Source organism: Erinaceus europaeus, chromosome 13 (genome assembly GCF_950295315.1).
Source record: "Erinaceus europaeus chromosome 13, mEriEur2.1, whole genome shotgun sequence".
NCBI classification, from domain to species: Eukaryota; Metazoa; Chordata; class Mammalia; order Eulipotyphla; family Erinaceidae; genus Erinaceus; species Erinaceus europaeus.
Window position 1 is genome coordinate 11,957,370 of NC_080174.1, and position 22,965 is coordinate 11,980,334.

The following is a 22,965-nucleotide window of genomic DNA, read 5'->3' on the forward strand; positions in this document are numbered from 1 at the left end:
TTTGTTCCAGTGTTATCCCACAGTGCAGTGCACCATTGTACAGTGCAGGCCCTTCCATTATGGAATGCTTCCTTCAGCTTCTCTCTCATCCTGTCTTCCTCTCTCCTTCTTCAAGTTCCTGGTGTTTCCTTAGTAGAAGACCCTCCTCAGAACCCACCTCCTAACCTCCAACTTCTTACTACCTCATATCCATCAATACCACTCTGGGGCATTTCTCCAAAGGGCACTAAAATACCCCTTCTAAGGTACATGTGCACCTCTATCTTCACAGCTGCATTATACACAATAGTTAAAAACTGAAATTAGCCTAAATGCCCATCCACAGATGACTGGCTAAAGATGTTATGGGATATATATTCCATGAAATACTATTCTGCAATCAAAAAAGATGATATTGTGTCGTTTGGGACAAAAATGAATGAAACTGGAGGTATTTATGTTTAACAAAATAAGTAAAGAGAAGAAAGATAGCTACTGTTTGGTTTCACTCATATGTGAAATCTAGAGAATGAATACACATGAACTTGGGAAAAAGAAAAGCAAGCAAGCAAACTGTTTCTAAGCCTTGTGAGAACTCTGATGGACGGGAGTCGGGCAGTAGCGCAGCAGGTTAAGCGCACATGGCGCAAAGCACAAGGACCAGCTTAAGGATCCCAGTTCAAGCCCCCAGCTCCCCACCTGCAGGGGAGTCGCTTCACAGGCGGTGAAGCAGGTCTGCAGGTGTCTATCTTTCTCTCCCCCTCTCTTGTCTTTCCCTCCTCTCTCCATTTCTCTCTGTCCTATCCAACAATGATGACATCAATAACTACAACAATTAAAAAAAAAAAACCTCTATAGCTAAAAAGATGATTTTTTTTTTAGATAAAAGAGACAGAAGGTGAGACACCACAGCACTATTCCATCATTCATGAAGCTTCCCCCATGTAAGCGTTTGCTCCCTTGTGGTATCTGGAGATTCAAGCCTGGATCTTTGCACATGGTTAAATGTACACTCTACTGGAAAAATTATCTCCCAATCCCTTAAGCAGACTTTTTTGTTAAAGCATTTTTTTTTAATTCTCTAATGACCAAGGGAAATAGCGGCTAATAGAACACAGGACTTGCATGCCTACGGCTTCTGCTTAGATGCTGGTCACCCAGAATGGTGCTTTAGCTACTCCCCCCCTCTCTCTTTCTCTCTCTCTCTCTCTCACCCCCCCCCCCTCATGATTTGAGTAATGAAATTAATCTTTGGTTTTTTTCTTACCAGAGCACTATTCAACTCTGGCTTATGTTGGTGTAGGTATTAAAACTGGATCTCCGAGCCTCAGCATTACAGTTTGTTTGCAAAACCATGATACCATCTCCTCTGCCCATGAAATGCATCTTTAAAACAATACTTTTTGGGGGTCAGGAGATAGTTCACTCAACGGAGGTATGCCTTACCATGCGCAAGGCCCTGAGTTCATTCCCCAGCACTCAGTATGGCGACTATAAAGAATACAACACTCCAAAAGACACTCTTTATTCCAGTATTCACTGTTTATTTGGCGAGAGAAGCTATTTCTCTGCCCAAGTATGTCCTACAGTTTATGGATTCAGGTTAGTGGCAAGCTTCCATGAAGTCAACTAGAGATGTTCCTTCTTTTCCAGAATCGCTTTGCTATCTCTAATTCTCTTCAGAATCTCTGTGTGACCACCTTCTCTTATCTGGTTCAGTCACAGACACTAACAGGAAGCAGTGTCCTTCCTGCTTGTAACTTATTTCACTTCACTCAACTCCTTCAATTTCCATACACGCTGTTGCAAATGCCAAGGTCTCTCCCTCTTTTAGCTCTGTATAGTTTTCCCTTGTGTTTATAAAACCACATCTTCTCATTCAGTCATCAGTCTTTGGGCACTTGGATTATTTCCATATCTTGGCTATGTGACTAGCCATGGCAGTGAAGATATCTTTTAATTTAATACTTTTTAGTGATTAAATAGTGATTTACAAAATTATATGATAATAGGGGTATAATTCCACGTCTCCATCACCAGACTTCTGTCCTCACCCTCTTCCAGCAGAAACTGCAATAATTCACCCAAGGTCATAGATACGGGTTGAGTGTGTGTGTGTGTGTGTGTGTGTGTGTGTGTGTGTGTGTGTGTGTGTGTGTGTGTTTCCTCTTAGTATTTTTTTCTTTCTTCCTTCCTTTCTCCCCCTCCCCCATTTTTATTCACTTCTATGACCCTGCCTTCTCTTCCTTTCTAACTCACACCTACATCTATTACTACTTCTGAGTATCCTTTTTTGTTCTTCCCTCTCAGATAAGAGAAACGATGTCTGACTTCCTCTGGTGTTTTCCAGATTCTCTCCCGTCTCAGTAATCATATAAAACAGGTTGCTGGAACTGTAGTAGCTTCACAACTTGATAGCTGACATGGACGTGGATTATAAAATATTGTCTGGGAAGATGATGTCAGAGAAGAGAGGAGAACTTGAAAGCTGGGTTAGGGCAGAGAGTGGCTCCCAAACTTGAAAAATAAACAGAATAATTCAGTTAACTGACCCAGGGTATGCCTATTCAGATTTAGCACAGAAGCCTGTATAATCTCTGAGTCCCCGTCAGGCTGAGCTCACAGTCCTCAGTCACGGCTGGGAACATTCTAGGCTGCACTCATTACAGAGCTGTCTTCCTCAAGTCCTCTACCTGACTCTCTACAGAATATATTCCAGCCATGCCATTGTCTTTCAGCTGTACACTACTTTCGCTTCTCAGTGATGGCACTGAACACAATGGCAAGGAAGACACAATATGTTTAATTAAGTATTGAATGTGTCCCACCCTCAAAAAAGTCGGACCTAGCACCTACTCAGAAACACTCAGTGTGAATGTTCGAGAATCAGCTGTAGACTAAGCAATTACTCTTGTTGAATGATGGATCTACTGGAAAAAGCACAGGTTCACTCACCTTCTACAAAAATAGAAAAGAACAACTCATTTTTTTTTCTTAATAAGCCCAGGCTAGAGATCAACTCAGAACAGAGATTTGAGAGGTCAGGTGGTAGCACACCTCATTAAATGCTCACTTTACAGTGCACAAGGACCTGAGTTCAAACCCCTGGTCCTCACCTGCAGAGGGGAGCTTCACAAACATTGAAGTAGGACAGCAGGTGTCTCTCTGTCTCTCTCCCCCACCTCAGTTTCTTTCTATCTCTCTCTAATAATAAATAAACAAATAAATAAAATATATATTTTTTTAAAAACCCAAACAACAGAGATAAAAGCTTTAGAAACCAGAGATGACCAAAGCACAGAGAAGGAAAAGATTAATTCCCTATATTAGTTATCCAGCCATATCTTATTAGATAAGGTCATGGTGAAAAACATCACAAAATGCTGGCTTTGCCTCCACTGAAAGCATAACCCTTAATCTTTGTTAGGAACTCGAAGGCCCCCTTCTTATCTTATTTAGAATTTTTTCTGTATCTCGCTGTGAAAATATCTGAACTAATAAGTCTGCAACTGCCTCTTCAATCTCCCGTCCTTAGAAACTTATTGTCACCCCTCACGCAATGCTTCATCTCAACCTCAAGGTCTGCCATGTTGGCTACACGCTTTAGAAGTCAAACTCAGCTGCTCTCTATAATTCCGGTATCTTTTCTTCTGTAGCCTTGTTGATAGACGTTCACTTGCTAATCTGCAAACTTGGAGATGTTTTGTCTTGTCTTTCCCTTCAATTGTGACTGTAACAGCTAATTCCTTTCAAGAATTAGCACAAAAAGGGAGTTGTTCTTTGGAGCTCTTTAAGCAAATATTAACCTCTCTTCGTTCACATTCATCTTTGCATTAGGTATTAATACTTCCAGAATAGAAACTCCAAGGATGACAGTAATACTCTTATTATTTCTAGCCCCCCAGGTACTTGGGATTTATTATGCCAGGCCCGTGTTAAGCATAATTCAGCCACAATAACATTTAATCCAGAGAGCAGCCATGGGAAACCTTGACTCTGTTTTGCATTGTCTAAAAGGAAACGGGTTCACAGAGGATAAGGAGCATGATTAAGTCTCACAGCTGTGTTTTCTGGCTCCTCTCTGCCTCTCCCCCAGAATCCCTTCCCTTCTTTCTCTCAGCCCCTTTCTTCCTCCCTCCTTTTCCCACCAGCTCTGGCCTCTCTGACTCTTCCTCACACCACTCAGCCACCTGGTCTGCTTCCGGTCCTTCAGTTCACCTTCTCTGGCTTTCAATCTAAATTTGGTCCTTGTGTGATTTTTCTCATGGCATACAAGCTTACTCAGCCAGCACCAACTGTAGTTATTAGTTATCTGTATGGCTATCTACACGATGTCTCCTCCCTCCTCCCTGCCTGCCTTGTGGTCCCAGTGATACGTAGAAGTATTTGTAGAATGAATAAAGGAAAATGTGTTATAATCTTATAAATCACTACTGTGCTTAAGACCCTGGACTTATGTCCCAGCACCACATGGGTGCACCTTGGGTAGCACCAAGGGAGCTCCATGGATGATGGAGCAATGCTGAAGTATTATCTCTCTATCTCTCTCTCTCTCCTTTTCAAAAAATAAAGAAGGCTAGGGAAATAATGCAGTGATAGTGCTTATGTCTTGCATTCAGGAGGTCCCAGGGTTGATTCTAAGCACCAGCAATAAACAAAGTTTAGAAATATTTGGGTTAGAAAGAGAGTGAGGTGGAGAATGAAATTGGAATGGAATGGAATGGAGTGGAGTGGAGTGGAGTGGAGTGGAGTGGAGTGGAGTGGAGTGGAGTGGAATGGAATGGAATGGAATGGAATGGAATGGAATGGAATGGAATGGAATGGAATGGAATGGAATGGAATGGAATGGAATGGAATGGAATGGAATGGAATGGAATGGAATGGAATGCTATGGAATGGAATGCTATGGAATGGAATGCTATGGAATGGAATGCTATGGAATGGAATGGAATGCTATGGAATGGAATGGAATGCTATGGAATGGAATGGAATGCTATGGAATGGAATGGAATGGAATGGAATGGAATGGAATGGAATGGAATGGAATGGAATGGAATGGAATGGAATGCTGTGGAATGGAATGCTATGGAATGGAATGGAATGCTGTGGAATGGAATGCTATGGAATGGAATGGAATGGAATGGAATGGGATGGGATGGGATGGGATGGGATGGGATGGGATGGGATGGGATGGGATGGGATGGGATGGGATGGGATGGGATGGGATGGGATGGGATGGCATGGCATGGCATGGCATGGCATGGCATGGCATGGCATGGCATGGCGAGGCAAGGCAAGGCAGTGCAATGCAATAATTAGCAAGGCCACTCCCTCAATGGTATGATGCATATGTTAGACCTAGAAATGCAACCCAGAGTCACATAAAAAAATTCATCAACTAAATTGAGGAAGACGACATAATGGCTGTGCAAAAAGACTCTCATGCCTGAGGCACATTTGTCCCAAATTCAATCCTCATCACCACCATAAGCCAGGACTAAGCAGTACGCTGATTTAAAATAATAATAATATAAAATAACACTAAGCAACTATATTAAATTAAAACTGTTTTAAAATGCACTCTCAATCCCTTTGTCCACAATCCAAATCTAGATGAATGCAAAGCCTCCACTCTTTTCTGCCTCCACTCTTTCCAAGTTCATTTTGTGGCCACAGTGATTTTGAAATGCAGAACTGGGGCAGGAGAAATAGCATAATGGTGATGTTTCTGATCCCATAGTCATCCCCCATGTTTTTTTTTCTTTCCTTTTCTTTCACTTTTCTTGGTTTAGTTTTTGCAGTGCTGGGCCCTCGGGCACTCATGATTCCACTGCTCCTGCAGACATTTCCATTTCTTTTATTTCAGATAGAGAATGGGAGAAAGGACAGAGATAGAAAGAGAAGGTAAGGCAGCACAACATGGCTCCACTTTCAGAAAGCCCCTTGCCCCCCTAAACACACACACCCCAGTGTTGCCCACGCTATTCTAGTGCAGTGCTGGAGATCGAACCCAGGTCCTCACGCTTGCTAAAATTTTCACTTTAACTTCCTGGAGAAACATGACTTTAGCCAGAGAGTCTGTGGAGAACTTTCCTTCTGGTTTAATTTGACACCACCACCACCCCACCCTCCAACCTTGGGCAACGGACCACAAGAACATACTCCCCTTGAAAATCTTTATATGTAATAAGACAAGAGGCCAATAGCCAGAATATATAAAGAGCTCACCAAATTCAGCAGTGGAAAAACAAATGATCCCATCCGAAAGTGGGGAGAGGATATAAACAGAATATTCACACACACAAAAAAAAAGATCCAAAAGGCCAACAGGTATATGAAAAAAATGTTCTAAGTTATTGTCAGAGAAATGTAAATAGAGACAACAGTAAGACACCAATTCACTCCTGTGAGAATGTCATGCATAAGAAACTACAGTAACAACAAATGTTGGAAAGATTGTGGGGACACAGGAACCCTCTTACACTGCTGGTGGGAATGTAAATGGGTCCAACCCCTGTGCAGAACAGTCTGGAAAACTGTCAGAAGGCTAGAAGTGGACCTACCCTATGACCTGCCAATTTATCTCCTGGGGATATATCCTAAGGAACAAATACACCCATCCAAGAAGATATGTGTATACTTATGTTCATAGCAACACAATTTTTAATAGTCAAAACCTGGAAGCAACTCAGGTATCCAACAACAAATAAGAGACTGAGAAAGTTGTGGTCTATATACACAATGGAATACTACTCAGCTATTAAAAATGGTGAATTCTGGGAGTCAGGCTGTAGTGCAGTGGGTTAAGCGCAGGTGGCGCAATTGCAAGGACCTGCAAAAGGATCCCGGTTCGAGCCCCCGGCTCCCCACCTGCAGGGGTGTCACTTCACAGGCAGTGAAGCAGGTCTGCAGGTGTCTATCTTTCTCTCCCCTTCTCTGTCTTCCCCTCCTCTCTCCATTTCTCTCTGTCCTATCCAACAACAATTTAAAAAAATGGTGAATTCACCTTCTTCATTTGATCTTGGATGGAGCTTGAAGGCATCATGTAAATTGAGATAAGCCAAAAAGAGAAATATAAATATAAGATGATCACTCATAGAAAGAAGTTGAAAAACAAGATCAGAACGGAAAACACTAAGCAGAATTTGGACTGGAGTTGGTGTATAGCACCAAAGTAAGACTCTGAGGGCAGGGGAGGGGGAGGGTTCAGGTCTGGAACATGATGGCAGAGGAGGACCTAGTGGGGGTTGTATTGTTATGTGGAAATGTTATATGTGTACGGACTATTGTATTTTACTGTCTACTGTAAACCATTAATCCCACAATAAAGAAAGAAAAATAAGAACAGGAGGGAAAACGCAAAGCAGAACTTGAATTGGAGTTGGTATATTGCACCTAAGTAAAGGCCTCTGCTCTCTAGGGTTGGGTGGGGTTGCGGGGAAGTGTTCAGGTCCTGGAACATGACGGCAGAGGAGGACCTAGGTGGAGGGTTACAGTGTTATGTGGAAAACTGAGAAATGTTACTCATGTACCAACCAACTACTGTATTTTACTGTTGACTGTAAACCATTAATCTCCCCCCCCAAAAAAAGAACCTACTCTCTGTGGGCTCTTCTCACCCATCTCCTACCCCACCAATCTTCCACTCATCTTTCTTTTCCCTGCCTCATCTGATCCTCCCTTCTTATCCCCTCCTGCAACTCCTTTCTTTGCCCCCTCCCCTTTTGACCTTCTGAGCTCGGTCTTCTCTGGGGTTCAGTCCTCAACCTTCTTTCCTCCCTTAAGACACTTGCCCCAACACACACACACACACACACACACACTGACCTCTCTCCTTCCTACCTTCTAGAGACTTCACCCACTTCTGGTAGCTGATGGCGCCCTGATCTCTAGCAATGGTCATTCTTACTGCCAACTGTCACTGCACATCACCTGGTTCTGCTGGTGGTGCTTCAAAGTCAACATCCTTTTCCTCATCATGGCCTTCCTCACGCCTCAACTACCTTCTCCTGCCCTGCCTGCCCCCTACTCTCCCAGGGGGATGAGTGATTATGTACTTGGTGACCTGGCCCTCTCTAGATCCTTGTCAGAGACCCTGTCCTCACTTCTGCTCTCCCCTGCTTTCTTCCTTTTTAAATCTTTCATCTTTATTCATTTCCACTGATTATTCACTTAACAGACAGTCAGCTCGGAGAATTAGAAGCAGTACCTCCTGCTTGATAATCCCCTTTGCTGCTGTTAGGTTTGTATTTTTTTTTAATTTTTAGTTCAACCTTACAGAAAAGTTGCAAAGATAATCCAGTGAATACATCAGCTCACTTAGACTGAACAACTGTTTTTCCCACTGTCATTTTTTAAATGCTCTTTATTCATTTAGAGATAAAAACAAAAAAGGGGGGAGATAAAAGATAAAAAGATAAAAAAGATAAAAGATAAAAAGATAAAAAGCTACCTACAGCACTGTTTCGCCACTCATGAAGCTTTCCTCCTGCAGGTGAGGACTGAGGGCTGAGCCCAGGTCCTTGCACATTGTTGTGCGCGCTCAAGCACGTGCACCACCACCCGGCCCCAATATCTTCTTTTCTCTAGCTGTAGACCGCAGTGATGATTGCTCAACCATTTGTGAGTAATCTGACGATACTCGAACCGTGAAAAATCTGAGTCCGTAAATACTTCCAATGTGATTAGAAGCCGCTTCTCCTAAGAACTAGGACATTTCTTTGATGCAGCTGTCAAATTTGAGAATGCAAATAAAATGGACCAGTGAGATAAGACAATTGCTGAGCACAGGGCCTGCTTACATGAGATCCACATTCTGTCTCCAGCACAGCAAATGCTCTGAGTTTTTTCTCACTTTCTCTTGCATTGAAATTCAAGTTAATACACCTATTTCTTTTTCAAGAAATTGAGCAGAGATTCCATATTAATCATCAGTCATCTCAGTACTGCCCCTTAAAACAGTTATTAATGTAGTTTTCAGGGGAACTGGATGATAGTGTAGTGGGTTAAACGCACGTGGCACAAAGTGCAAGGACTGGCACAAAGTGCAAGGACTGGCATAAAGATCCCAGTTAGAGCCCCTGGCTTCCCACCTGCAGGGAAGTCGCTTCACAGGCCGAGAAGCAGGTCTGCAGGTGTCTATCTTTCTCTCCCCCTCTCTGTCTTCCCCTCCTCTCTCCATTTCTCTCTGTCCAAACCAACAATGATGACATCAATAACTACAACAAACAACAAGGGCAACAAAAGGGAAAATAAATAAACAAATATTTTCTTTAAAAAATGTAGCTTTCAGCTAATGTTGAGCTGTTAAGCCAGAATAGGCTGCAGCTTTACTCGGTCATTCCTAATATCAGGAACAGATCCATTCGTTTATTGGGTAGAGACAGAGAGCTATCCAGAGCGAAAGGGGAGGAAGGGATAGATAGCATGATGGTTATGCAAAGAGACTGTCATGCCTGAGACTCCAAAGTCAAAGTTTCAAAGCCTGCTTCACCATAAACCAGAGCTGAGCAGTGTACTAGTTTAAGAAAAAAGAAAGAAGGAATAAAAGAAAGATAGAAAGAAAGAAGGAAAGAAAGAGAGAAAAGGAAATATATATATAATATTAAAAAAAAAAAAAGAATGGGCAAGATACATGAATGGATCATGAAGCAGAATGTTTCTGCTCCCAAATCCTCGTATTTTTCTTACTCCAAACATTCCCAGATTTCAACACTGTCACAACTTCTTTTCAGTATTTTCCTCTACTATCTCTTATCTTTTCAAAACTCCGTTAAATAAAAGAGACTTGCAAGGGGAAGTGAAGCTGATTATTTTATAGTCAGATCTTTAGGTATTTTATTTTATATTTATTTACCCTTTTGTTGCCCTTGTTGTTTTTACTGTTGTTATAGTTATTGTTGTTGTTATTGATGTCGTCGTTGTTGGATAGGACAGAGAGAAATGGAGAGGGGAGGGGAAGACAGAGAGGGGGAGAGAAAGACAGACACCTGCAGACCTGCTTTTTGGCCTGTGAAGCGACTCCCCTGTGAAGCGAGGTGGGGGGGCGGAGACTGGAACCGGATCCTTCTGCTGGTCCTTGTGCTTTGTTTGCTCCATGTGAGCTTAACCCGCTGCCCTACCACCCAACTCCCTGTTGATTTTTATGGAGACGGGAATTAAGAGGGAAGGGGAGATCGAGAGAAAGAGTGTCAAGTGCAGCTTTGCTTCAGGGCTTGCAAAGCTCCGCCTCCCATCGCCATCCCCCGCAGGTAAGGACCAGGGTGCTGAATTGAAAGAATATATATCTTTCTCTCTGTATCTCTTTCAATAAATAAGTAAAAGTTTCATATTTATTCATTACTGGTAGAAACAGAAACTGCGAAGAAAGGGGGAGTTGAGAGAGAGGAGAAACAGGAGAGAGAGAGAGAGATGGAGACATGCAGTACTGCTTCATCACTTACAAAGCTTCCTCCCTGAAGGTGGGGACCAGGGGTTTGAACTAAGGTCCTTGTGCATAATTACATGTGTGTTCAACCAAGTGTTCCACCTACTCAAATAAAGCATTTTTTTTTAATAAAAAGAAGGAAATCAAAGGGTAAACTGAGCCACTGTAAAGGAAGTTATTTCACTTCCTCTGAAGTAGAACTTGCCTCTTACAAACCATGTTTAAAGCATTTAATCCAAGCACTGGCTGAGCATGCAGAGGTTATGTAGTGTTATGGGTCGACTATAGCAATGCCTTTGAACTTCTCTGCTTTAGATAAAAGCCGTCAAAGCAATAATTTCAAGGGGGAGGGGAGAATTGGAATCAAAGCAAAGAAACAGAGAAGTCGGGTACAGAATATAGCATAAATAATTCCTAGAGTAGCGAATGTTACTCCCTTTTTCAGCTAAGAAATTCTTTAATTGTCGTCCTTGGATATGGAAAAAGGGAAGAGTGTAGAGTCAAGTTAATTTAAGGCCAAGCCAAGATGCAGGTGTTATCTTTGAGACATGCTACACGCTAGATTGGGTCACATTCAGTAAACACACACACAACCTTCTAGAAAGACGCAAAGGAAAAGTTGTTCCCTGTTTGATGTTCAAAAAGCATCCTGTTCTCTGCCAGTTCTTCTCACACTGCAGATCTTAAGACACATAGCTGAGGAACAATTAAATGCCAGGGGAAATGCCGGTGTGGTTATAATTAAGTTAAATATTGAATAAATCATCTGACTTTTTATTTATTTATTTAATTATTTGCCACTAGCATTATCTCTAGAACTCTATGCCTGCACAGTTCCACTACTCCCAAGATCTCTTCCTGTTCTTTTTTTTTTAATTTTTTTTATTATCTTTATTGGATAGAGACAGCCAGAAATCAAGCGAGAAGGGGAGATAAAAAGAGAGATACCTGCAGCCCTGCTTCACCACTCGCAAAGCTTTCCCCCTGCGGGTGGGGACCAGGGGCTCCAACCTGGGTCCTGGTGCACTGTAACGTGCGCTCAACCAGGTGCACCACCACCCGGCCACCTGTTCATTCGTTTTTCACCTTTAACAATAGCTAGTTTAACCAAGACATACACTAAGTTGTTATTAATACATCAGAGTCGAGTGCGTAGAAGGATTATTAATAAAAAAAAGAAACTAAAAATGTACACTTTGTAAATTTAAAGAAAATTCTAAAGTGGTCTCTCTAAAAAGATGGTGATTTCTACTATCAAAACTAATGAACTCCTTAGCATAGTATTTTCAACATTTTTTGTAGATTATCCAGTTTCTTTTTTTTTTTTAGTGATTGTGAAATGATGGCAAAAATCACTTAGCTTTGGAGTTGTCATTCTTTTTTTTTTTCTATTAATTGGCAGGATTATGGTTCACAGTAAATACAGTTGTTGATACATGTGTAAAGTTTTTCAGTTTTCTGCAAAACACTCTCACCTCCAGCCTCAGTCTTCCACCATCCTGCACCAGGACCTGAAAACTTCCCCTCCCCACCAGAGTTCTTTACTTATTCATTTTGTTCAAGAAACAAGGTGAAGGGTCGCAAATAGCTCACTTGGATAGTGCACTGCTTTGGAATGTGTGTGACCTGGGTTCGAGCCTGTTCCCCACCATATTGAGGGAAGTTCTGACCCTGTGACATCCCCCCACCCCCAAACTCTTTTTTATTTTCTTTTTGCCCCCAGGGTTATTGCTAGGGCTTATGCCTGCCTGCACTATGAGTCCACTGTTCCTGGAGGCCATCTTCATTTTTTTATTGCACAAGACAGAAAGAAAATGAGAGAAGAGGACGAGATAGAGAAGGAGAGAGAGAGAGAAAGACACTTGCAGACCAGCTTCACGCTTGTAAAACTACCCCCCTGCAGGTAGGGAGGCGGGGGCTTGAACTGGGATCCTTGTGCTTCATACTATGTGCACCCAACCCCTCTTTCCCCATTACCTCTACCTAATTAATTAACTAGTTCATTGATTAGAAAATAAAATACACTGGTCAAGTGCACATGTTACCACACACTAGGCACACAAGGACCTGGGTTCAATCCCCCAGCCCCCCACCTACAGAGGGAATTTTTTTGTTTTACTTTCAAGGTTATTGTTGGGCTCAGGACCAGGACTACATATCTACTGCCCCTAGCAAATCCTCCCCCCTTTTATATTTTCTTTGCCAGGACAGAGAAAAATTGAAGGGGGGGAGCATAGAGAGGCAGACAACAGCAGACCTGCTTTGCAGTTTGTAAAGCTTTCCCCCTGCAGGAGGAGAGCCAGGGGCTCGAACCCAGATCTTTGTGTGGGTCCTTGTGCTTAGTACTATGTGCATGTAACCAGGTGTGCCACATCTGGCTCCCACGGGGAAAGTTTCATGAGCGACAAAGAAGTGCAGCAGGTGTCTCTCTTTCTCCTTCTCTGTCTCCCACTTCCCCCTTAATTTCTTCATCTCTATTCAACAATAAATAAACATCATGTTTTATTTATTATCTTATAGGACAGAAAGAAATTGAGAGGGAGGCAGGAAGATAGAGAAGGAGAGATAAAGAGAAACACCTGCAGCCCTGCTCCACCGCCCATGAAGCTTCCCTCATACGAATACTCCCATGTGGTGGTCCGGGGCTCAAACCCACGGCCTTGAGCATGGTCTCATACATGCTCTACAGGATGAGCCATCTCTTGCACCCCCACACCCCCATCCCTTCTTATTCGGAAGCAGAGAAGTTGCAAAATTGAAAGAATTTTTGTTTCCCCCTTATGCAGCTTCTCAGAATGTTCAAGAGACATCACAGAGAATAAGTTACATTGAGACTGCTGGACCTCAAAGCTGAAAACCTTTTCATCACCGAAGTCTCCCGTTTCTACCTCCAGCACAGCCCACCCATCCTTCCAGTTGCTTTGTGTGGTAAGAGAGACCTATGTGGACTGACAGTGACTTCTTCTAGCGTTTGCCCTTCTTCCGTAGCCAGTCAACAGCGTCAGGTTGAGCCTGATGTAAAGTCTCCTTTGCTATCAGCATAAGCCTCTCCCTCAGCCTCTGCTGGATAGCTCCTCCCCTCGCCTAGAGCACTCACAAGAATTGTCTCTCTGCCAACTTGAATTCCCTGGGCAAAGGACCTCATCAATGTGTCCTGGAACCCCACCTCCTCAGAGCCCTGCCCCACTAGGGAAAGATAGAAACAGGCTGAGACTACGGATTGACCTAGCAACATCTATGTCCAGTGGAGAAGTAATTACAGAAGCCAGACCTTCCACCTTCTGCACCCCACAGAGATCATACTCCCAGAGGGATAAAGAATAGGGAAGCTACCCATGGATGGGGATGCAATTCAGAACTCTGGTGGTGGGAACTGTATGGAATTGTACAAAATTATTCCCAAATCTTATTCCAAAATCTCGTTGATTATTATTAAATCACTTATAAGAAAATAAAAATAAAGAATGGTTTCTTATCAAGTATATTGTATACCAAAAAACAAACTGCAACAAGTACCAGCCTTTCAGCTTCTACTTTCACCCCTCAATACAATGTAGGGCTTTCATATCAGTTAAAATCTTGGTCTTGAAAGAACTCTTACTTTATGTATGTTACAAAATTTGACTAAAAAAATTATATCTGAAACAGGCTGGGGATGTGGGTCGACCTGCCAAAGTCCATGTTCAGTAGAGAAGTAACTACAGAAGCCAGAACTCTCACCTTCTGCACCCCCCAAAAAACGAATTTTAACACTGTCTTTAGAATTTAAGTCTTTTAAATTAAGGGCAGGGAAGCAAAGGCACCAAAGCAACTTTCCAAGCAACCTGCACTTCCCAGATCAGCGGGTTAGCTGTGGTTAACCCCGGTGGGCTCCCGGGAGGAGGACCTGCCTACCTAGGCCTGCAAACCCCAGGCTCTGCGCTGCGGCCGGTGTGCAGGTGGTGGTGTGTTGTGCGCCGCCGGGGGCGGGGACCATACCTCGGGCGGTGGCGACGAGGCGCGCTCACTGGTCGCATCCAGGCGCCAGGCGCTTGGGGAGCCCCCGAGGCTCATGCCGAGGACCCCGGGGCGCTCGGACCCGCAGGCGGCTGAAATAGAGCTGGAAGCGGCGGTGCGCGCAGATGCGTCTCCTCGGGCAACCGGTAAACACCCTGGGAGGCTGCAGGGCCACCCCTGGCGACGCCCAGGGGACCTGGTGGTTGAGAACCAGCAGGTGGCCGGGCCAGTAAGAAGGACCCCCGACGACAGCAGTCTTCTCCAGGTGTCCTCCCAGTCATCGTTGTGATCAGGCCAGGGCTTGGTGGAGTTGGGGACTCTTTTTTAATTTTTTTTTAATCAGTTTTAAATACAGTTGTTGGTACATGTGTAAAATTTCTCAACTTTCTGCAAAACACTCTCACCTTCAGCCTAGATCCTCCTGCACCATCAGGTTTCAGGAACTGAAAACATTCCCCATTCCCAGTTCTTCTTCTTTTTTTTTAATTTCTTTATTGGGGGGTTAATGTTTTACAGACGACAGTAAATACAATAGTTTGTACACACATAACATTTCTCGGTTTTCCACATGACAATACAACTCCCACTAGGTCCTCTGTCATCCTGTTTCAGGACCTGTACTCTCCCCACCACCCACCCCAGAGTCTTTTACGTTGGTACAATACACCAACTCCAGTCCAAGTTCTGCTTTGTGTTCCCCCTTTCTGTTTTTATTTCTCAACTTCTGTCCGTGAGTGAGATCATCCCATATTCATCCTTCTTTCTGGCTTATCTCATTTTACATGATCCCTTCAAGTTCCATCCAAGATCAAGTGAAGGTGGTGAATTCACCATTTTTAATAACTGAGTAGTATTCCACTATGTATATATACCACAACTGACTCAGCCTTTCATTTGTTGTTGGACACAGGGAAATAGGAAATTATACCATGGATCCACAATCATACTACTGTATTTTAAAGCATTACCCCCTTGGGGGCTGGGTGATGGCCCTCCTGGTTGAATGCACACATTACAGTAGAAAAGGACCGGGGTTCAATCTTCCTGGTCTCCATCTTCAGGGGAAGCTTCATAATTCATGAAACAATGCTGCAGATCTCTCTCTCTCTCTCTCTCCCTCTCTCTGTCTCCTTCCCTCTCTGTCTTTCACTCTTACTCGCTCTCTCTGTCTTTGTCCAAAATAAATTTTAAAATATTTAAGAAAAAAAAACATCCACCCCAACAAAATGATTTCGGAGAAAAAAAGAGAACATATGTGAGAAATAAGAGGGTATGAGAAGTAACATAATGGTTATGCAAAGAGACATCCATGCCTAAAACTCCAGAGTCCCAAGTTCAAGCCCTGATATTACCATAAGCCAGAGCTGAGCAGTGCTCTAGTAAAAATAAATACATAATAATAATAATAGAATTCTATTTAATCTTATAATTAGCCCTCCTTTTCCAAGAAACCTAACCTATCCCAGATACCCCATATAATCCATCCCCCAAAAAACTTAGCAGTGAATCTGTGCACACTCATCCTCTGAGTGTGCATTTTTCTGAGTGTGTGCTTTTCCTCGCCTGATAAGTCCCATCTGCCACTTACTGCTATCTTTGTCCTGAACTCTTACTGAATTCGGACCTGAAACTATAACTGAAGGGATTTCCACAGGCCAGGTGAAATATGGGCCTTGGAGAAATTGGAGCAGCGATGGTGAAGGGGAGGAATCTGGGAAGGTGAAATCTGCCAGGATATGGGCTTTCTATAGTGAACCCCAGACAGAAAGAAAGAATTACTTCACTACACCATTGGTGGTTGGAAAATGGGTCAAGGGTGACAGGCACACAATATACATCTAGATATGAGGCTTGGCTGTATGTCATGTACGGACTGCTCCCTTTGTCTATTTATTGAGGATGTGCACATACAACGTGTCAAGTATAAGCATCTAAAGGGTGTACATAAACATCTTAAGAGCATATGTAGGGGGTCGGGCGGTAGCACAGCGGGTTAGGCGCGGGTGGAGCAAAACACAAGGACAGGCACAAAACACAAGGATCCCGGTTCAAACCCCCAGCTCCCCACCTGCAAGGGAGTCACTTCACAAGTGGTAAAGCAGGTCTGCAGGTGTCTATCTTTCTCTCCCCCTCTCTGTCTTCCCCTCCTCTCTCCATTTCTCTCTGTCCTATCCAACAACGACAACATCAATAACAACAACAATAATAAAAAACAAGGGCAACAAAAAGGGAAATAAATTTTTTTTAAAAAAAAGAGCATATGGGGAGTCGGGCTGTAGCGCAGTGGGTTAAGCGCAGGTGGCGCAAAGCACAAGGACCGGCATAAGGATCCCGGTTCGAACCCCGGCTCCCCACCTGCAGGGGGGTCGCTTCACAGGCAGTGAAGCAGGTCTGCAGGTGTCTATCTTTCTCTCCTCCTCTCTGTCTTCCCCTCCTCTCTCCATTTCTCTCTGTCCTATCCAACAACGACAACAACAATAATAACTACAACAATAAAACAACAAGGGCAACAAAAGGGAATAAATAAATAAAATTAAAAAAGGAAAAGATCAAAAAAAGAGCATATGTAATTGAATAACCTCTCTCCTAGTATATAAACCACTTTATAGCAGACTTGTTATCTCTGATTCTAATGACTATATCAGATTTTATGTTTACTCTCTAACTCCTGACCTTACCCCAAGGATGTAGGCATAGTTCAGGCACTTCAGATAATGCCTCTTTTAGCCTTGGAAGGCCTTTGACCCCTTATCTGTATTTACCCTGCTATCAGCCAAACATGTCTGGAGGCTGGAGACAGGAATCATAGAGAAAGCACAGAATTTCTAATAATTAGTGAAATGGCTCATGTAAGTAATCAGACATTGTGAACCATAGGATTCCCAACAGGAATCCATTGGAATTCCAGCCTGAAAAGCTTTGATAAGGGGCCAAGTGGTAGTGCAACTTGTTATATTATAACGTGTGAGTGTTGGGGTTCAAACTCCTGGTCCCCACCTGCAAGGTGAAAGCTTCTTGAGTAGTGAAGTAGTGCTGCAGGTGTGTCTCTTTCTCCCTGCATATCTCCCCATTTCCTCTCAATTTCTCTCTGTCTCTATCCAACAAATTAATAAATTAATTAATATTTTTAAAAAGCTTTCGGGAAGTAAAATAAAGGAAGAGAGAGAGAGAGAGAGAGAATGAGTGATGGAGAGAGAGAGAAAGAGAGAGGTCAGCCTGGGGCAGATTTAGCCTGAGCTGCTGACAGGGAAATGGAAATAGACCTTTCCACAGTCTTGGAGCCAGAAGTGCCAGAGGCAGCTTCAACCTGAAAGTCTGGCTCATTCTGAAGTGAATATCATTGTGTGGGTATTTCATGTTCTTTTCTTTCATTTGGGGAAATGTGGTTCTATAACACAGCTGCTATCTATCTCTGGGTCCAATATCAGATCTCCCCAAAAATATGTCAGTGGGCCTGCAAGATAGCTCACTTGGATAGTGTGCTTGCTTTGTCAATGGTAGGACCCAGGTTCAAGCCCAGCCTCTACCACACTGAAGGGAACTTTGGAGTTGTGGCATTTTTCTCTGAGTCTCTCTGTCTCTCTCTCAGAGAGAAACACACTGCTCAGCTCTGGCTTATGGTAGTGCCCGGGATTGAACCTGGGACTTTTTGTGCTTAAGACACATGTATCTTTTTGCATAATCATTATACTATCTCTCCAGCCCCACTTCCCCTGCTTTGTTTCACACATCCATCTATAAGTGAGATCCTCTGGCATTTGTCTCTCTCCTGGCTTCTGTCACTTAATTCAATCCTCCTCCAGTTCATCTGCTGAGGGAATGGTGGAGTCCAGAAGATTCCCTTTGGGTTTGTTGCTGCTCACATGAAAAGAATTTCAAAGGACATAGGTTCAAGTGTTTTGGTTATGGTTTTTAAATTCTTTATTAGACTTGCACAGTAAAGTTAAAAGAAAAAGATTCAGAGAACAGATTTCCTGAGTCTTTGGGCCCAAAAACTCAGGCTTAAAACCACAAGTCAATAACCAAGCCCAAAATATCTCTTCTTACATCACACAGAGGGGCCCACTTTTCATTGGCCTGATGGGGTAAACTCCTCCCCCTTCATATAGCAAAGGAAAAAAGGGAAGCCCTTCACCAAGTGAACCTCTGTTCCACCTGTGCAAACTCAGTGAAAATAAAATATGCCAGTGCACATCCCAGTTCCATGACTGTAAACCTAGTGAAAATGAAATGGGCTCTCCAGGACCTTCTGTGTCCCAAATTCTCCCTGGGCACCTCCTTGTTAAAGTAAAAGGCAAGTTCTCACCTTCCCTACAGCTGATTAATAGGCACTGTTAACTTTTCTCTAGAGATTCCAGATCAGAAGCCAGGCCTGCTGAGAACCAGGTTTGATAAACAGGATCTCTGGACCAGACAGCAAGGCCTCCTGGGACACAGCTCTAGGAGGCGAGGAAGCTCTGTAACTAGTCTAGCACTTGGGCTTCCGTTTCTGAGGTGGGCTCCTCAGTGTCTTACCCCAATTTTTGCCTTCTGTGTCTGGTCTTGCAGAAATGTACTTGTTTCTCACAGGGAGACTTGTAATCCGATCAGAACTTTTGAAGATTTTGCCTTTTACTTGGAAGCTTGCTGCAAGAACAACTCCGGTGGCATTTTAGCTATCTGAAGACTTGTTTTAAAAGTTTATGTTTGTTTTAAGTCTTTTTTTTCTAAACAAGGGGGAATTTGTTGCCAAAGAATGCAAACAACTACTTCCCACATCCCACAGAGGACAGCTTGGTGAGCTCTAAGTAGCAAAGCATTTCAAGTCTTTAAAGTGTTCTCAGCCTTTCTTAGATTTGTTTGCTGATCCTGATCTGGCTCCTTCCTAAGCTATGATTTTATCACTTTTAAATACATATTTATTCGTTAATGAGAGAGGAAAGAAGAAAGAGGCCTGGAGCATCTGTTGGAGGGCAGTTTTGGGAAAGCAGTACCCTCCCCCCCTGCCCCCTCGCACCCTGCAGGAAGCCTGGAGAAGGGGCCAGAGGCAAAGGCCAGAAGTGACAATGTATCTGCTTATCCCGCCCCAGCACTCCCTCCCTACCTGACTTGCAAAGGCCATAACATGCAGATAAAGGCAGGCTTGGAAACAAAGGCTGAAGCACATCCCCTGAGGGCCTCACCCTTTCCTAGGAGGGAATATAAAACTCAGGGGGGGAAAAAAAAAAAACTTGACTCAGAAGCTACCACCCCCACCCTCTGTCCACCCTCTATCCGGCTTGTGTTTTCTTCTCCTTTTCTTTCCTTATTTTCTCCGAATAAATGCTCAGCTCCCTGGAATATGACTGTTTCCCCTTGTGATTCTTCCATGTAGAAGTCATTCTAGCCCCATGGGAAGGATGTGGGAAATGGCCCCAGTTAGCTGCTCCCTCCCCCTCAACACATCCCTCTGGCATATTCCATGCCAGGGATTTAATTTAGGTTCTCCTGTCTGCATCCAACACTCTAATCACTGTGCCACTGTTGAGGGACAATGCAGGACATGGGGATCCTGGAGAGCATCAACACTTTGTTTTCACTCGGTTTAAACACTTTTAACTGAGATGCACGTTGGTGGGGGTCTTTTTAGTGTACTATATGAAGGGGAGGAGTTTGCTTCCTCGGGCCAACGAAAAGCAGACCCCAGTGTGACTTTAAGAAAGGTATAAACTAGAGGGGCTTGTACAGAGAGGGGTCCTTCTTTCTGGACTAAGTCCCGAGACCCTGGGGAACCTGTCCCCCAAGCTTTAACTCTAGCTTTAACTATGACTTCACTTTTGCGTGTAACTTGTCTCAGACTGTAATAAAGGACAAATTTAGAAACTGCACACCAGTCACGCATGTTCTCTTGAAATGTTTTTTGAAGGAATACTGCATCGAACCCCAGAAGGGAATCATACCTCTACATCCTTTCTTCACCACCTCCCAAGCCACTAATGTTGTGTCATAAAGTTATTGATAGGAAGTCGGGCGGTAGCACAGCAGGTTAAGTGCACGTGGTGCAAAGCACCAAGGACCAGCAGCATAAGGAGGGGATGGAGCCCAGGCTCCCCACCTGCAGGGGAGTCACTTCACAATCGGTGAAACAGGTCTGCAGGTGTCTGTCTTTCTCTCCCCCTCTCTGTCTTCCCCTCCTCTCTCCATTTCTCTCTGTCCTATCCAACAACAATGACAACAATAACAACAACAATAATAACTACAACAATAAACAACAAGGGCAACAAAAGGGAAAGTAAGTAAACAAATAAATATTTAAAAAATAAACAAAAAAACCAGTGTGGTCCAGGAGGTAGTGCAGTGGATAAAGCCTTCGACTCTCGAGCATGACGTCCTGAGTTCGATTCCTGGCAGCACATGTACCAGAGTGATGTCTGGTTCTTTCTCTCTCTCCTCCTATCTTCTTAATGAATAAGTAAATAAAATAAATTTTAAAAAAAATCAAATGGGGTGGGGGTGGTGACACTCTTAGTTGAGCATACACATTAGCATGCTCGAGGACCCAGGTGCCAAACCCTTAGTCCCTACCTAGGGTTGGGGTGATGGGGGTGGGCAGGAAAGAAATTTCACAAGTGGCAAAGCAGTGTTGCAGGTGTCCCTCTTTCTCTCTCCCTCTCTGCTTCCCCTCCCCTCTCAATTTCTCTTTGTCCCATCAAGTGAAAAAAAAAAGTGTGTGTGTGTGTGTGTGTGTGTGTGTGTGTGTGTGTGTGTGTGTGTGCATTTCTTCTGTAGCGTTTCACGGCTGAAAATATGCTGCTCACCCCAGACATGGAGCATGGCTAGTGTCTCTAAGAACCACAAGACAGTGATGCACCATGAGGAGAAAGCACAATAATAGACCAGCTTCATTCAGGCACAAGTTACAGAACAGTGTGCTGTGCGCCCAGTGCTAGAGAAACATCAGTGTGCATTACCCAAGGTATCTTGAAACAATAATATGCAGGTATTAACTAGCTTGCAAATTTTCTTAAAGAGTTATTTATTTATTAGTAGGGGCTGGGGGGTGCGGAGAAATGCAGTACCAGGAATCAGACTCAGGATCTCCAGTTTGGGAGTCTACTGCTTCACCCACTGCGCCACCTCCTGGTCTGCTGCAAGAATGCTTTGAATGATGGTGCCCGGGGAATGTATCCTGTGTTTTCCCTGAAAGCAGTAATTCAGTATTTGCTAATTTACACTTTGAATTGACTACGAACAGTCATCTGTGGTATCCATTCCACTGGAACTCGTGACTGATTAAATCTGACAATCACACTGCAGTCTGTGTGATCTGCTGTTTGTCTATTGTACAGGATAGTCCTAACTTGAATCCCTGAGAATTCACGTTGAGACATCAATTGATATCGTGTAACTAATATTTAACAATGCAATAATTAAATGCAGTGAGCCAAATGCACTTCCTGCTGATGTCATATAAACCTTTAAAGACATTTAAAGTGTTTTTAAAAAGTATAATCCTGAGACTCGGGCGGTAGCGCAGTGGGTTAAACACAGGTGGTGCGAAGCATAAGGACCGGTGTAGGGATTCTGGTTCGAGGCCTGGGCTCCCCATTTGCAGGGATTCGCATCATAGGCAGTGAAGCAGGTCTGCAGGTGTCTATCTGTCTCCCCCTCCTCTCTCCATTTCTCTCTGTCCTATCCAACAACAACGACATCAGTAACAACAACAAAAATAATTAAAACAAGAACAAGATAAATTTTAAAATAAATTTTAATAAGTCGCATCATAGGCAGTGAAGCAGGTCTGCAGGTGTCTATCTGTCTCCCCCTCCTCTCTCCATTTCTCTCTGTCCTATCCAACAACAACGACATCAGTAACAACAACAAAAATAATTAAAACAAGAACAAGATAAATTTTAAAATAAATTTTAATAAGTATAATCCTGAAATAGAGACAGATTATCTTTTTTATTAGTGATTTAATAATGATTAACAAGATTGTAAGATAACAGGGGTACAGTTCCCACCACCAGAGTTCTGTGTCCCAGCCCCTCCATTGGAAGCTTTTCTATTTTTTATCCCTCTGGGAATATGGACCAAAAATTCTTTTTGGGGTGCAGAAGGTGGGAGTTCTGGCTTCTGTAATTACTTCTCCATTGAACATGGATGTTGACAGGTCAATTTATACCCCCAGTCTGTCTCTATCTTTCCCTAGTGAGGTAGGGCTCTCTCAGGGGATGAGGTTCTCGGACACGTTGGTGAAGTTGTCTGCCCAGGGGAGTTAGAAAGGCATCATAGTAGCATCTGCAACCTGGTGGCTGAAAGCAGTAAGATAAAAAGCAGGACAAATTGTTTCATAAACAGGAACCTAAAAGTGGGAACAGAGCAGGTGAAATTAGGGATCTCCCTGTGGGAAGAAGATAGGACGTCTATTTTAGGTATGTTCCAAAGGAGCCCATTACTTTTGTAATTTTTGCTTGAGCCTGACAGCTAACATGCAGGTGGACTAAAAATATTGTCTTGGAAAATGGTGTCAGAGTTTAGAATCAGGCTAGAAAACTGAATTAGTCCAGAAAGACTAGCTTTCTTTCTTTTTCCTTTTTCTCATT

The 22,965-nt window shown here is 43.3% G+C and overlaps 2 protein-coding genes across 2 annotated transcripts in view; one reads left to right on the top strand and one right to left on the bottom strand.

The window, feature by feature from the left end:
• CCDC170 (coiled-coil domain containing 170) overlaps positions 1 to 14,458 on the bottom strand; it is a 90,065-nt gene extending 75,607 nt beyond the window's left edge. Inside the window, exons 1-3 of the mRNA XM_060205122.1 lie at positions 14,384 to 14,458; positions 3,578 to 3,725; positions 166 to 271 (exon numbers count right to left, since the gene is read on the bottom strand). Coding sequence (XP_060061105.1) covers positions 166 to 271; positions 3,578 to 3,725; positions 14,384 to 14,458 — 329 coding nt within the window. The remainder of the gene's footprint in view (positions 1 to 165; positions 272 to 3,577; positions 3,726 to 14,383) is intronic.
• Positions 1 to 22,965, top strand: part of RMND1 (required for meiotic nuclear division 1 homolog) — a 630,052-nt gene that overhangs the window by 540,683 nt on the left and 66,404 nt on the right. The window lies entirely within an intron of this gene.